The sequence below is a fragment of the Mangifera indica genome, chromosome 12, assembly GCF_011075055.1.
Source record: "Mangifera indica cultivar Alphonso chromosome 12, CATAS_Mindica_2.1, whole genome shotgun sequence".
Classification (NCBI taxonomy): Eukaryota; Viridiplantae; Streptophyta; class Magnoliopsida; order Sapindales; family Anacardiaceae; genus Mangifera; species Mangifera indica.
In genome coordinates, this window is record NC_058148.1 from 9,867,377 (window position 1) to 9,884,172 (window position 16,796).

The window sequence follows — 16,796 nt, forward strand, 5'->3', positions numbered from 1 at the left end:
CTTCCAGAGGTCAAATTGACAACACATTAGAAGTTCTAGTGGAACCCATGGGCCACATGTATCTCAACTATTTCGTCACACCCAGATTTAAAACTTATTCTATAATATGCCTCACTACCCTTATTTCGCAACACAGCAGAAAACAAATATATATACCATTTTATTACATTTTTTTAAAAAATAAAAAATATGAAAATACCCTTTCTTTGACTGTTGACAGGATCTCCCGAGCAGCCGACATGAGAAGCTGGGTAGGAAGCACAAGCAGCTTGTTGGTTGGAACGAAGGGGGTGATAGAAGAAGAAAAAAAACCTGAGAAGAAAATATTAACTTTTCTAACCTTAGATAATAAAAAATAATAAAAATTTTTATTTTTATTAAATAATACTTTTATTTGTAATCTTAATAAAGAATTTTAATAAAAATATAAGTAAAATTTAAAAATATACTAAACCATGCGTGAGAATGAGCCATTCGGTCTTTATTTTATCTTTTGAAAGTCCAATATGTTCTGCCATTTTAATATGAGTTAGAGAAAAGTGGTGTGTCCCAACAACACCACTTTGAACACATGATCCTTTCCATACATACAAGACTCCAGAGATCTTTCCAAAGTTCCCTTCCAAAATCTTATCCTCAGAGCGACACGGGGAAACAGGCTGGAAAAAAGTTTATACATGGAATGGGAATAAAGATATGATTAAACTACTTTATTCAGATACCAAAATATCCACCATTTATTTCTCCCCCACAACCTGCTCTTGTGTTGTGCCTCCCTGTCTTTACCCCAACCCATCAAACCTTCTTCGTTACATGCTTTGTAATTTCAGTAATAAATAAATAGTCACTTAGTTATTTCCATGGCGGACCTTGTCGACAATATGTTTCTCTGTGTTATTATTTCTGTTGTAATATTTTACTTTATATTCCGTTCATCCAGGTTCCGGAGGCTCCGGTTGCCGCCGGGGAGTCTGGGGCTGCCCTTTGTAGGGGAGACTCTCCAGCTTATAGCGGCCTACAAAACTGAGAATCCTGAACCGTTCATTGACGAGAGGGTCAACCGGTTCGGGTCCATATTCACCACCCATGTTTTCGGTGAGCCGACGGTGTTCTCTGCAGACCCAGAAACGAACCGGTTCATATTGCAGAATGAAGGGAAACTGTTTGACTGCAGCTACCCGGGTTCCATATCAAACCTCTTGGGAAAGCATTCTCTTTTGTTGATGAAAGGGAGTCTCCACAAGAGAATGCATTCTCTTACTGTGAGTTTCGCTAATTCCTCCATTATTAAAGACCATCTTTTGGTCGATATAGACCGCCTAGTTCGACTTAATATGGACTCATGGACCGACCGGGTCCTCCTCATGGAAGAAGCCAAGAAGGTAAGATTATTAAATTTTGCACTCAATCTGAGTCGACTCAGGCGAATCGTCTGAGTCATCATGATTACCGTTAAAAATGGTGGGCATGCTGAGTTAGAATAAATGGTTGCGATATACTGCTGGAATCATTCCCTCTGGTTTTTGCTTTTGAATATTAAAGGAATATTTGTCTGCTTTGTCCATATTATTATAATTAAATACGTATTAATAATGTAATAAATTGGTGGTTGTGACTGAATTTTGCAGATAACATTTGAGTTAACAGTGAAGCAACTAATGAGTTTTGATCCCGGAGAATGGACGGAAAGTCTTAGAAAAGAATATGTTCTTGTTATTGAAGGCTTCTTCACGGTGCCTTTGCGGATTTTCTCCGCCACCTACCGCAGAGCCATTCAAGTAATCACTTTTGTCTTATAAAAAAAAATAATAATGTGATTATTACTTTATCGATAATGGTGAATTGGGTCTGTGCAGGCGAGGACGAAGGTGGCAGAGGCGTTGAGTTTTATAGTGAGGGAAAGGAGAAAAGAGAGTGAATCGGGTGACCGAAAGAGTGACATGTTGGGTGCACTTTTGGCCGAGGGGGGCTTTTCCGACGATGAAATTGCCGATTTCTTGGTGGCTTTATTGGTGGCGGGGTATGAAACCACCTCTACTATAATGACTCTAGCTGTCAAGTTCCTCACGGAGACCCCTCTTGCTTTAGCTCAACTAAAGGTAATTCTATTTCCCACTTCAATTCTTATTTGAAGGGTGGAGCCCAAATCCCGTAATCATAATGTTGTGGTTACCTCTCCCTCTTTTTTTTTTTTTTTTTCCCCCCCTCAATTTTGTTAATTATTTTTTTAAATATTGTAAGTAAATAAATATTATTATAATTAAACAATTTTAAATTAAAAATAAAATAATATATAAATATATTTGTTTATTTATATACTTAAAATAAATATATAAAATATTATTTTTGTTAACTATATCTATTCTTTCATTTTGGACACGTTCGATTGTATTAAAAAATTATTTTATAAAGAGATAATTATTATACTAAATAAATTAGAATATTGACTTTTTCAGGATTTAAATCCAAACTCTCTGAATTACTGTCCCTTATCACTCATTCGGACAAAAATGGTTATTAATTAATTTGTGTTATCCATACCATAGGGTTTGTGTGAAAGTTTTGAACGGTTGAAAAGGGGAAAACGTGTGTCGGGGGAGCGGAGTATTTATAACGTTGGTCAAACGTAGATGCAAAAAGTAAAAAGTTACAACAGAAAAGTCAAAGTACGAACCCACGTTTGTCTAACTGGACAAGATCATGCCTTTAAAAACTGCACGCCTCGCCTAAGATGTCCTGTAAATGGTAAAAAGCCCTCTGTCGACGTGATAGATTCTGATCACGTATCTGTTTGTCTGTTTTGTCCTTTCTCCAATCACCAAACCGCCCCTTCTCTTTCCACTGGGTGTTGTGGTGATTTCGGACCGGTGGGTCCCTAGGTGGGACATTTCAAAACGTGTGGTGCTGATTTCTAGGAAACCGCCATCAAGCATCGAACGGTGTAAAGTGAAAGATGAGATGATTAACCTTATGGCCTAACTCACCACCCTAAGCTAGCATAACCTGTAGATTCCTACGATTGTTTTTCGATAATGTGGTGTGATTTTTGTAGGAGGAGCATGAGGGGATCAGGGCAAGGAAGAAGAAGGAAGATGGCCTTGAATGGAGTGATTATAAATCAATGCCATTTACTCAATGTGTAAGTATAGAATTTACAGAGCAACATATTAATTAATTAATTAAGACTAGCTTTTATTATTCAAGGCGTCTCTGTTTATTATTCTAGGTTGTAAATGAGACCCTGAGAGTGGCAAACATAACCAGTGGAGTATTTAGAAGAGCAATGACTGATATCGATATTAAAGGTTACACGATCCCTAAAGGATGGAGGGTTTTTGCATCATTTAGAGCTGTACATTTAGATCATGATCATTTTAAAGATGCTCGCACTTTCAATCCATGGAGATGGCAGGTGAATTTTTTATTATTATTATTTTAATTTAAAATTCTCTATTTTATTATTACTTTTTATTGAAACTAATGAATTAAACAATAAAATATAAAAGGAACAGAGTAATTCAGGAGGAGCAAGTTCGGGGAATGTGTTTACCCCATTTGGAGGAGGGCCACGGCTGTGCCCTGGTTATGAACTTGCCAGGGTTGAGCTCTCTGTGTTTCTTCACCACTTAGTCACTCGATTCAGGTAGGCACTGCTCATTTTATTTATTTACTTATGTTTTAATTTGTAACACAGTTGTTGAATAGAGATTGGTTATGTTAACAGTTGGGTTCCCGCTGAAAAGGACAAGGTGGTTTTCTTTCCAACAACTAGAACGCAGAAGAGGTATCCAATTATTGTGAAGCCTCTAAATGTAGAAGAAGAGAAGTAATTATGTTTTGATGTTGGATTAATCTTACTGTATCAGTGGAATATTAATATGTAAATTATCATATTTACATTAATTATTTGCCTAAGCCGCCGCGTTAATTATTATTATTATTACTAATAGAGGTTAGTGGGTATCATCAAACCTTGCAACAATCATTTCTTCTTCCTTTTTATGGTGCAATGAATTTGGAGCAATCAGACAAACTCTAGTTCGTCTTCCCCTGAAGATAGAAAATTAAATCACCAGACAAGTCACTAATATTTTACAAGGAGTGAAATTGTCTAACCTTAGTATTTATCTTAACCGGTTTGCTTGATTGAAATCGATACCTATCTGTTGTACACTTTAACGAACTGCGACATCCAATGAGGGCCAAAAACTGATGTGCTTAAATAAATGACTGCCGAACTGAAATGCGTAGGTGTGATCATCACCTGCTTTCTTGCCTTTTTAATGCAGATTCAACAAGCTTAACCTTCTTTGAGTTCTCACTGTTGATGAGTGTGAGTTTTTCCATTGCGGATTTTAGCTGGGACATTTGGACATCTTGGACATTGTTCTTTACTAATGTTTGCCTTTTCTGGTTTGCACTGCCCTTTGTTGGAGATTGTGTTAACCTTCTTAGCCTCCCTCTTAATGCTTCAATGGAAGAATGCAAAGCATCTAACTCAACTCCTGCAAATCGGTCTGCAAAAACCATAAAAAAAGGTGCAATGAATAACATGAGAAGATGATCCCTGCCAATTTAGACATGAAGTGCGGTCATTTGTAAAGTGAGAAATTATTCATCAAAGTAGTAGTACTGTGAAAAAATTTTGATTACCAAGCTCAGACTTAAATTCTCTCTCAGCCCTAGACAATGGTTTCTTATGTGCCCCAGGCAAATTCCTCAAGCATTGTAATCGTTGCTCTAGACTATTATGCATCTCAATTGCACGATCAATCCTCTCTTCTAAACTTGGTTGTTTCACCTCAACTTTAGAAATCTTCTCTTGTGCCTCACATAAACGAGCATGCTGATCTTCGATGATTCGTGTCAATTGTGGTGCATGATGCTTGAGCTCGAAGTATACCTATAGAATGAGGAAGCAAAATTGTCATGCAACAAACTTAAACATCAATCATAAAACAGAGTCTGAACATTGCAACAATCAGTTTCCAATCATCTCAATGTTTTACACAAAAAATAAAGATTGTAAAGCCAATAAAATCGTCTAGGATCATTGCCAAAACACAAACATCAAAACAACATACATTAAAAAGCACAATAGTATCAAAATGACAAAGATGGTTAAATTTATAAGAAAGAAAATTCTACTGCAAATAGTGCTGCAGTACTTGTATGTGAATTAGGTAGTACATTCTCACCTTATGTGCATATTCAACATAATTTTCATGGAAAAGCTTAAAGTACTGATGAAGAGTCGATCGACCTTCAATAGAATCAGCAGCAACAGAACGAAGATTTGGTAGGGCCTGGGGATGAAGAACCACCTTAGGACCAACTAGGAGTTCTTTACTTATGATATCCGGAGTATCTACCTCTTTCCTTTCCCCTAAGTTACTTGGTTTCTTCTCCAATTCAATTTGAAAGGGAAGCAATAAGTTCCAACTTTTCATCTCGAGCACAATACATTCATGACTGGATGTGACTCCCACAATCCATGAGTACCCAAATGAATCTGACAATGACACCAATCCACATAGAGGAGATGGAGATGAGGTTTCTCCTAGGCATGTACTCAGGACAGGATGCACAGAAGGAGCTCTGATTGCCTCATCCTTACCACGGTTTTGACTTGTAAATGGGACATAATGCAACACTATTGAATCTATTCCACCATCATGAAGTGCATATATTCTTTCTTGCATAAGGGGATCAACAAACATAGTAATAAGAGAACCACTCTCTGTATTCCTAGGCAAGGCCAAATCCACAGTAGCCAATCTCAATAAGGGAGGTGGATAACCCATCCAAACAGTATGATCAAGCGGTTGATCGAGCTTCACAATTGGAAGCTGAGTTGACATGGGTTCACAAATCATAGCAAGACCAAGTATATGGTCATCAGAATCAACACAAACACGAGGTGCACTACCAACAATCCAGACTGGCTGGATTTCATCTGCTAGGGCATCTATTTGCAATTGCCCACCACTCCAGGCAGTCACTAGAATTGAGTCTTTGCTGACTAAATTGTACAGAAAACTGACTGCACGACCTTCACATTCTGTCCCCCGTACTGCTAGCACTTCATCTTCCCCACCATGGAATAATTTCTGCAGAGGCCCCTGCAGACATTAATAATCAAGATTATTTTTTATTTTTAGAAGATGGTTCAGAAATCAGCACGGCTAGATTTGAAGATGCCTACTGGAAGGAAACCAAATAAAATTCCTTCCCTCTTCATCGAACAGGCCATTGGGGGTAAATAACAAGAATTTCTTACTCAAGTTTACCATGTGCTTGAATACATTATAAAGCATCTAATCAAAATAGGCTACTGCAAGATGTGTGTCACAACAGATATAGATATATACCTGCAAAGAAAGTGATGAATTAAATAAAGCATGAGGACGAGCTTTTAGTGTAGGCAGATTTCCTTCATCCACTGTGTCTTCAGCCAACTCAGGAAATGTTGCTTCTAACCAAGAGATTGCCAGACTAGAATTGCTAACAGCTGATGAATTACTTGATCTTAGACCAAAAGTATGAGCATCACTATATATCTCCAATATGGATTCCCATTTGTAGACACTGGTGCAAATTCAATACAAGTTAAACTAAATATATATAATTAACCATTGAGTGGAGCAAGTACACAAATATTTTCAGGTAGACTGTATCGTGCATGGTAAGTGCTATACAGGCTATAATGTAACACAGAGATTTTGAAGATCCATGACAAGCTAAATATGTTCTTCTACCTCTGACTAACTTCTTCAAACAACTTAATTTTCTTACTCATAAAACAAAGTATTGCCTATCTATCACCAACTTTAGACATAATTAAAGGTAAACATTATTAATAAGAGAAAAGAAAATTAGCAGAACAGTTAGTATCTAAAGTACCTTCCAAATGGAACTATTGGACAGAGAATGTATATTGAACCATCACTGAATAATACAAAAACCTGCAGAAACAAGAGAAAGCTAAATATAGATTGATGATATTGCTGATACTAGGCTGAAAATATTTAAACTTATTATCCAAACATAATGGTAATGAACAAATAAGGACAAGAAGGCTACACACATTTTTCTAGAAGCAAGATTGACTTGTTAAAAATTAAAAAATTGAATGATATCATCTTGTGAAATATCAAGTGTGAGCAAAAGCGAAAAAGTGTTAAAATTTTTGTAGAAGATTATTCTGTTTTGAAAAGCATCATACTGCTTAGGAAATCAATGACAATAACTTTCCAAGACAAATTTTCGTTAAATGTTTTTCTTCTTGCTGTAATCAGAAGACACTTTCCAGTACAAATTCACAATGTCACAGATAAATACATGACATTAAGCATATTCATGAAACCCAAATTGCAATAATGGGACGACCAAACAAACCATTAAATCCCACGCTTTGCAATAAAAAATTCACATGCATTAATGAGATTATATAAGTTATCAAGTAAACTTACAGTAAATCTATCCCACAAGTGGTCTCCACCAAAAGAAAAATCAACAGGGCAAATTGATGCAGCATTCCTAGATCGACCTGGTTCAACAGGGTGTAGATAATATTCTTGCTCTGGTTGCATGAGATCTGAAGACAAATTAAAAAGTCTACCAAAGGAAAGAATGGTTAAGACTCAACACAAGATTCAATCAAAAACACAGATTGCAAATAAATCTGATAAGGAAATTTCTTTTACTAATTTTAAGTAGCAAATTTTAAAGTTGACAAGTGCAATAAAGCCACATATATAGGCTGGCACAAACTCTCCAAAGTAAAATTAAGCTGAACAGTATTTCTTTCACATTAACGACAGCATTGGTAAAACTACCAGCTCCCCTCAAGATGAGATGTACAAAATGAGATGAACTAAACATATTGAATGAGGTTTGAGAGATTTCCTATAGCATAATACTTCAATGACTGATGAAAATGGCACACATTTAAAGTATCATGCAACAATTTGAAAAATAATCAAATTCACGCATGAACATTTGCATGTTTTAAGCATATTTTAGCACATAGGTAACAAAACAAGACAATTACAATACCTGAAAACTGAATCAGAGGAAAGAATCCCCAAATGAGTGTTACTATACGGATGCCAAGAAACTTGTAGTATACGTATAGCATTGCTGCCACAACTAAAATAGATTTGAGCACCAACCGAAACAGTCCTGTAAATCAATTAATTAACCGAATGCATAATGTGTAAGCAACCAAACTCAAAATTTAAAAGGAAAAAAAATCAGAACATGTTAACAACATTAGCTAGTTCCTGTACCTGCAAACAAGTGTGTTACTATCTGAAGTACAAGAACGTCCGTACAAGTACATGACACACAAACCATCCGAACCAGCGAGTAGTAAAGCCGAGCCATTTCTATTAATTGAAATTCTATTAACTTCAAAATTAAGCTTCACATCAGGTTGCAATACCTATACAAAATTAAGATAAATTAAATTAAATTACTCAGCACATGAAAAAGTTAAAGAACAAGAATTAAGAGTAAAGCAAAACCTTAGAAGGAGAAGCTGCGAGGACAGAAGTCGGCTGGGGTTCGCCCAACCGGATGGAGATCCGATGGAGGCAACATTTTTTAGAGTTCCAGTAATATAACCGAGAAGCTCCATCCCATGCCACAATATTTCTCGGAGCTCTAGATGACTCCTTTCCGGTTGATAAGTCTCCGTCGGCGGCGGAGAATATAGGATGGTTCTCAAGTGGCGCCCAGTCGAGTTCCTCTTTAGGAGTGAGCGAGCGCCGCGAGCCTGTGTTAGCTTCTGAGAAATCAAAATTGAACCTCATTCTACAATTCTTTTGACCTAGGTTTTGTGACTGTGAGTGAATTCTATTGTTCCATTTAGCGTCTCAGAGAGAGCGGGAGTGCAATGGCCATAAGAGAAAAGTTACGAATATGCCGAGGTTTTGGAAACGACGTCGTTTTGAAGCCAGGGATTCCTGACGAGCCGGGCCTCAGGAAATTAGGCTGGGTCCATTAAAATATAAAATGCCGCGCATTTTAAAAACCGAGAGATACCGAAAAGCAAAACAAATTAAAATGCCAAAAGGTTTTACAGTTTGTAATACTATTTGGTAGTTTGGTAATATCTTAACTGGATGAGTTTGAAGTAAAAAGAAACAAAAATAATTACATTACTTAATTACAAGTTATCATCTCAGTTTGATACAATTTGTTTATTTGAATGACGAGTTTTTTCTTATTCATTATATCTAGGAAATGACATTGTCCAGGTGCTTATAAAATAAAAATAGCATACAAATTTGCCGATAAATTGTTATGGTGAATTGGGTATCAAAGATTGAACTAGAACTCATCAAAAAGGCCTTCGGCCACTTCTTTTAAAACTTGATAACCTTTCACTATGTGATTACAATCTGTACATGTTAAATTACAGAGATGAATATTTATGCATCCCCTGCAATATCTATAGCTAATAAAACTTGACCCACCACTTCCACATAATGTAATTTCTTGTTGCATATAATTGGTTTTCAGTTGTTTACTTATATTTAGCCGCCTGCGAACTTGTTCTTGATTGAATCTTCAGATGAATCTGTATCAGTGAAACAATCAGCAGGGCTTTAGTTAGTACTTGACACAGAGTGATTACACAATTTCAGGTCATTCTGGTGCTTAGCTTTTTATGGTGGGCACAAGGGTGATGGTGAAATTTTTTCTTAAAAACGAAATCAAAAGGATTGAGAAGATTACCTGAAATTTGACTCTTACTATGATGCGCCAAAAAAATATATAATTATGTTGCTTGTATTTATGTGCTGAATGATTAATTAACTCTTTCTTCCTTGAGAATCTTCTGATACCTTGGAAAACCATTCTTTGCAGCTGAAACCTGAGCACATGCCGCACATGTTATTATGATTTGATCATTTGATTTCTTCTTTCACAATAAAATATTATTAAATATAATCAGAGTTTGAATTCAATTGAGTAAGATTTAAAAGTATGGGTAGCTGTCTAGCTGTGGATAAACTCAGTTTCCCTGAATCTGTTGACTTATTTGTTAAGGTTCCTAGAGGGATTGTCCTAGAAGCATATATTCAGGTACAGATAAGTTCCAAGGCCCCTAGGAGGTAACCAGAAGTGGTTAAGCACTTGGAATCCCCAAGTGGAGAGCTTAGGTTCTAGACTCAACGGTCTCTGGCTTGATTAGGGTTCCCTGTCATAAAAAAAAATTCATTCTTCGATGTTGAAGAATTGTTTTTATTAGCATTTGCGATATGGAGAACAATCCCAGATGGGAGAATTTGATTAGTAAGATTTTACAAATGGCAGGCAGAGTTGCAAATGGCAGATAAGTGCCAAACTGGTCCAGTATTATAAAATCCTACTTGCCCATATCTCCTCTCTGATTTTCTGCACATAAAGATTCTATGTATCATTTTGAATGGAGACTGAGTCAGCAACTATAGAACCATGATATGCATATTTTTTGTTCGCATGGCAAAAGTGTTTTACATGTTTCAAGACCCACAAGCTGGAGTTTTCTACATAAATCTAGAATCCCATTAATTATTTCTTGAAGAAAATCATACGATTTAAATGTGATTTGAAACGATGAAAATGAGGAAAAAGAAGGTGGACCAAGTCGTATGTTAGGTGGTTATTGATAGACAAATGAAATTTCCTAAGCATTTCAGAAGCATACGGCTCTGAGATGTGACAATTAACGGACGAGATCATCCTATGAAACAATGGTGCAGTATCCACTATAGCATATTTATTTAGAAAAAAGTTATTTGCGGAGAGGACTTACAGCTTCAATGTCAATTTTGTAAACCAGGAGTTTTCTTCTTTCTCTGCAACTTGTTCTGTAAGCCACCACGATATGTCCAATGGCTAAAACCAGTGAAGAGATGAATAAAGCCATTTCCATGGCTCTCACATACCCTCCTCGATCCATGTTTGAAACACTGAACACAAAGGAAGCCTTTAATGAAACAAAAATTAGAGATAACACTGAACACACAGTTGTAATCCCCAGATACGGCCCTCTTGAAAGCCGTGGCCCGTCACACAATGCATAAACACCTGTAAAACAAAGAATAAAAGATAAGTAATGATGAAATTTCTCAGAATCAGGAAGAAAAATTATTGCTTTAATTACTTACAGATGATGGCGGCGGATCGGATGATGGAGATAAGAGGTATGTCGATGAGAGAGTAACGAAAGTCGTAGTTAGTGAAGTGGGTGGAGAGGGTTTCGAGGGATAAAGAAGAAGGAGAAAGAGAAGCTGAGAGAAGCGCAGAAGGAAGAAGAGTATCAGCAATAACAAGCAAAACCGGCGCAGAAAAAAGCAACAAAGAAATCAACAGGGTGATCAGGAAGAACACAGTCTTAACACCTCGCAAAACTCTTCGTGATTTCTCTTCTTTAGAGATGACTAACTTGTAGAAATTCCCCATAATTTTTATGTACAGAGATAGAAAAAGAAAAAGAAGAAGAAAGAATCGATGAGGTCTATGTGGGAAAGTGGCGGAAGCCAATGAAGGAGGACTTAAAAAAGGAGAGAATAGAGTGAAAAAGAAATAAATAAATACAAACAGTAAAATAAGGGAAGGTGCAGGCAAAGGCGCGAGGATTTGGCCGGACTTTGTATCTTGGTAGAGAAGACAAAGACGTGGAACTTTTCACACGCCGAAGCAAATTGGTCAATTAGACAAGTCTTTGTAATATTATATGACTGCAGGAAGAAGTCATGCATAGAAAAAATATGTACACATATTTATAGAAATCCCAGTGTAATTACAATAAAATCCTTGTGTAATTAGAATAGTTAATCACAATTAGTTTGATAATCAAATGATTAAAAGTGGTCTTTAGAAAATTGTCAATACCTACCATTTTTGTCATCCACCGCAAGTCTCAGCTGGTTGCTGCTGGAGATAATATAATTTACAGGGAGTGATGACACAGAAATAATTTGATCCGTGTTATTAACCTGCTAATTACTTTTAATTTATTAAATACCAATCGGGCGGGTATGGTGGAACCAACCGTTGGCATCATGTGACCACATGAAAAATTTTGTCCTTAAGAATCTCTAGATCTTTAATTTTGGTAATCTATGTATAATTTTAAAAATTGGAATCTCTATCATTCAGCATTCAAAATTTGGTTTTACCATATTAATTATTATAGTTTTTTACCATGTTTTTAAAACCAGATCAGATATCAACCCAGGGAAAAGAGTAGTTTGGTTTAATTGATGATCATATTAGTTGATCGGTGATTAAATCAGTTAATTGTTCAAAAATAATATTTAAAATAATTTTATATATTTTATTATTAAATATATAATATGATTTATTTAACATTAAAATGAATTTTATATATATATACACACACTTAAATGTGATGAATAAAGTTTTAAGTTTAAGTTTTTATAATGAATTTTTAAACAAAAAAAATTAAATTTTTATGTTAATCAAGTCAATCCATACAATTTTTAAAACCCTAATTTTTTATTTTAATATTCTTTAGTTTTAAACTTCCTATTAGTTTTAACTTTTCAAGGAAATTTCTTAAAATTAAAAATATTGACTGAAAACGAATCTGTGATGTAAATAATTGAATTAGAGTTGAAGAAATCTTTAAGCTACTTTTAAAGTCAAAACTCTAACATATCAAATATGTATGCACCTTATGTTCATATTTACAGCCACCAGTTTGCTTTAGGTATTTGTTGACCTCAAATGTGGTATGGTAACGTAAGGTAAGGTTCAACAGAGAAGAAAAAGTCTATGATGAAATTTATATTCTTCACTATGATTCAATTCCATTTATTAACTGAAAGCAACCCATTTCATATATTATTCTTGTGAAAATACTTATAGGGTGTGTTTGGTTAAATTAATTTTTTTATTATCAAAAATAAAAAATTATCATATAAAAATATTATTTATAAATATTATTAAATATAAATTATTATTATTATATTTGATCAAATTTGATATATATAAATAATTATTGTGTTAGTTACTTAATTTTATTGAAAGGTTATTATGTATAAATTAGTATTATTTGTTGTGTTTAGTTAAATTAACATTCCTTATATTAAATATTTTTTTTGTGTATTTTTATTTTCAATCCTAATAATATATTATGATTTATTTTCATATTGCCGAATTATAAAATTAATTAATTAAATTATCTTTTTTTCAAGTTACTATCTTATTATCAATTTTTTTTCTAAAATTATTTTCATTTTACTTGTTATTTTAATTAAAAATAAGAATATTTTTGTTATAAAAAATAATAAATAAGAATAAAATTGTAATAAAATAGAAATTATATCGATAATTTTTTGATACATAAAGTAAATACGATAATCAGATTATCAATATATCGATCTTAGTAATAAAATACGTAGATAAAAAAATAAAGTAATCCCAATAATAAAACAGAAATAAGTAGGATAATCAAATATTCTTTCACCTAAATGCCCTAAGAATTTTATTTTTAGAGTTTATATTTGATCCGAAAGACTAATGTAAATTAATTTTTCTATAGTTTTTAATATAAAAACAAATTTTAAATAACAATTGGAAATTATATTTTATACGAAATGGTGAAAAGGAGCACAAGATGAATATTGATAATGTGATGGTGTTTTTATAAGTTGGTGGAGTATCTAAGCAGCCTTTTTAGAGTCAAACCAAATCAATAGGAAGAATAGTATTTGTATATTAATCAATAGGAGACGTTTTTCTTCTAGACCAAATATAAACATGATGGCCAATTGGACATACGTTTTCTGGAAGCCGCCTTTGGCCGGAAAAACTGTTTCTGTCACTCTCATAAAATTCGGCTTACTGCTTTTTATATAAATTTTTCAATCCAGACTCCGGTGTGGATATAAATTGAATTGAATTTGAATATTCCTTAGTTTAAGTTTAATTCAAATAAAAAATAGTTTAATTTGAATTTATTGAGCCAATATTAAAAGTAGTTTAAATTTGATTTGAATTTATAATTCAGATTTATGATTTATTGATAAAATGACATCATTTAATGATTATTTAATATAATTTAAATCAAACCACAAATCAAACTTGAACCAAATCAAAATATCTATCCAACTTGCAAGCTAAACCAAATCAAACTCTTTTTAACTCGGGTTTAACTCAGTTTTAAAATAAATCTAACCTCTTAATTTGAACTTAGTTTAAATTCAAATTAAACAAATTTAAATTAAAATAAATCAAATTGAACTGACTTTCAAACTCAAACCAACTTAGTTTAAGTCCAACACTACCAGACTCATTGAGAATGATTTATGGAAAATATTTTTATTATTTAGTAGTAAAAAATCCGTATTTATACATAAATATGTGCACGTGTGCGCACATTTTGAAATTTATATGACTTAGTTTGATTTCATTAATACGTGAAGTCAAATATGCGAAAGTTTATTTGTCGTAAATACATATAGACACTAAATGCATATAAACCCTTTAAAGATGATATATTTTGATGCTGATATCCCTTATACAATCTTACAATAAGTTTCTCTTTGAAAATTTATGAAATATAATTTTCTTGAAATAAAAAGTTTAAAGGGATAATAGCAATGCCTCATATTTATATTTAAGTTACATCAAAATATATCATAAAATTAAGTGAATTGATTAAACTTTGATTAAAAATAAAAAACAAAATAAAAAGTTTGATGACCTTGGATGTTAATGCCCGAATTGACCATTAAGATAACCTTGGTCACCAAATTCGTGGATTAAAATGATGACTTGTCAATACCAACCCTAGACATGCCAAGCCAAGGCCACTCCCATGTAGAAGATCCCATTTACTCGACGTCAGTATGCATCGATGTCACAATTAACCGTGAAGGGCAAAGTGATGTTGTACACCATAACAAGATTTATCGGTCAAAATATTAGAGTGTGAGCTCTTGGAACTCTCACCCCTAGTTAAGTGAATGAAATAATTCACGAGGAACCTTATTTTTGCAAAAAAACAATGATTATGGTCGTATAGATTGACACAACAAATAGGTTATATTAAAAATTTTATAGGATAATAATAATAGAAAAAAAGGGTTTCGAAAAAACCTAAAATGAAAAAATAAATGTCATTACTTATAAGCAAACCCAAGTCCAATGGGAAGTAATCCCTGTTGTTTGTCATGCTGTTACAACATGTGTCATCAATCTAGTAATGCACACATGCGTGATCATGAAGACTCTTTGATATCATAAATAATTGAAATTAGAAAAAGACACTAACATAAGATGTATTAAATACAATATATGAATGTCATCATTACAATGTCTTGTTACATGCCTTAAATCTTCATGTGCATATACGCATGGAAAGACAACAAATTTTCAAAGTTTTACTCGCATTTCAAAAACTAGGATATAATTATTATACAGTTAAATTCTTTCTTATCCAAATTTGCATGTACGATACCTAATAAATACTAGACACATCTCATATCCATTAATGTTCAAGATTATAAATAAATCTCTTACTTAGAGATAGTAAGAATTTCATAAAATGATAGAGACAATGACAAGTAGTGTACAAGGTAATACATCTCTCAATCATTTACACGATTTTTTTTCCTATTCTCCCTCGGGTCTATAAGGAAAAATTATTGTTTTTTACCAAATTAGGACTATACTATTAACATAATTATTCTATTTTAGTTCAATTATAATAAAAATAAGTTTTGAGGATATATTTAGATTAGAAATACTCAAATTTATTTTTCGAATGTAACTCTCCCTCTTTATCTTATGAATATGAAAGATCTATATAATGGAAAGGAAAAAGGTCAACATGAGTTGAATTTATCACTATACTAGATATATTACCCAAAATAATTATTTGATGACAGATGAAAAGATTCTGGCATAAATTTCATCTATTCTTCTTAACACCTTTTATCTAAAATAAAGTCATTCATAAAATACATCTTATTGTATATATGATAATTAATAGGCCAAAGGACTATTTCCCACCCAAGGTATGTTGTATTCTCAAGTTTTCTCCTATTAACTTTGATAATATTAAATACCCACCTATGAACAGTTAAAATTAATAAAACCCTAACCCTTAAAAAATTTATCTCTTTTTATCCTCCTAAACTTTAAAAACTAAAGTTTCCCCCAACCCAAGTTTTCAAAAACTATATTTTCCCCCCTAGAGTTTTCAAACCTTCAGATTCAATTTTTTTGATGACAACTGATGATCTCCAAACACTTACTCTCCCTCTCCGATGACCCCTTCATTTAGTCATACACTTCTAATGCTGTATGATATCGTTGTCGACAAAGACGATTTGTCTTGACGAAGAAGACTTGTCGTCTTCGTTGACGACGATGCCTAATAGGGGAAGACGCCGCACGATCGGAAAGAGGAGACGTCACCTGGAGATCGTCGGTGTTTGCCGAAAAATTCAATCCGAAAGTTTGGAAACCCTAGGGGGGAAATGTTGTTTTTGAAAACTTAAGTTGAGGAAAAATTGTTAGTTGTTAGAGTTTTGGGGTAAAAAAGAAATTAAATTTAAGTTTATTTTTAATATTACAGATAAAATGAAGATTTTATCTTTGAATCTATCAATCTGACGTTTTTTTTAACAGCACATGGGTAAGTAAATAGACTTTTTAAAATTAATGGGGGAAAATTTACAGAAAAAACATAACTTGGGTGGGAAATAGTCGTTTGGCCTAATTAATAATATAATCATGAAAGTAGGTTTCTAAAAAAAAGTCTTCTT

At 33.5% G+C, this 16,796-nt stretch overlaps 3 protein-coding genes across 6 annotated transcripts; 1 reads left to right on the top strand and 2 right to left on the bottom strand.

Annotated features, from left to right (window-relative positions):
• The first annotated feature begins 530 nt into the window (after positions 1-530).
• Positions 531-3,915, top strand: LOC123192846 (cytochrome P450 90A1-like). Of its 2 annotated transcripts, none has more exons than XM_044605508.1 (7): positions 531-1,382; positions 1,629-1,778; positions 1,857-2,099; positions 3,053-3,139; positions 3,227-3,412; positions 3,513-3,643; positions 3,725-3,915. In XM_044605508.1, exons 1-7 carry the CDS (start codon positions 861-863, stop codon positions 3,828-3,830), a joined length of 1,425 nt encoding a protein of 474 aa, XP_044461443.1. In that variant the 5' UTR covers positions 531-860; the 3' UTR covers positions 3,831-3,915. The 2 variants fall into 2 exon arrangements, with proteins under 2 accessions (XP_044461443.1, XP_044461442.1); XM_044605507.1 differs by having other exon boundaries at positions 533-1,382; positions 3,507-3,643.
• Positions 3,916-3,961: 46 nt separating this feature from the next.
• Positions 3,962-8,968, bottom strand: LOC123192845 (nuclear pore complex protein NUP88). Its single transcript, XM_044605506.1, has 9 exons — positions 8,529-8,968; positions 8,292-8,446; positions 8,059-8,184; positions 7,473-7,617; positions 6,904-6,965; positions 6,372-6,588; positions 5,199-6,122; positions 4,654-4,903; positions 3,962-4,517 (listed from the first exon to the last, which is right to left on the bottom strand). The coding sequence occupies exons 1-9, from the start codon at positions 8,814-8,816 to the stop codon at positions 4,261-4,263; spliced, it is 2,424 nt and encodes an 807-aa protein (XP_044461441.1). The 5' UTR covers positions 8,817-8,968; the 3' UTR covers positions 3,962-4,260.
• Positions 8,969-9,343: 375 nt separating this feature from the next.
• On the bottom strand, positions 9,344-11,750 carry LOC123192847. 3 transcript variants are annotated; one of them, XM_044605509.1, is made up of 4 exons: positions 11,163-11,750; positions 10,808-11,082; positions 9,745-9,931; positions 9,344-9,586 (listed from the first exon to the last, which is right to left on the bottom strand). In XM_044605509.1, exons 1-3 carry the CDS (start codon positions 11,455-11,457, stop codon positions 9,818-9,820), a joined length of 684 nt encoding a protein of 227 aa, XP_044461444.1. In that variant the 5' UTR covers positions 11,458-11,750; the 3' UTR covers positions 9,344-9,586; positions 9,745-9,817. The 3 variants fall into 3 exon arrangements, with proteins under 3 accessions (XP_044461444.1, XP_044461445.1, XP_044461446.1); XM_044605510.1 differs by having other exon boundaries at positions 9,745-9,883; positions 11,163-11,749; XM_044605511.1 differs by lacking the exons at positions 9,344-9,586; positions 9,745-9,931 and adding an exon at positions 10,241-10,407.
• Positions 11,751-16,796: the final 5,046 nt, after the last annotated feature.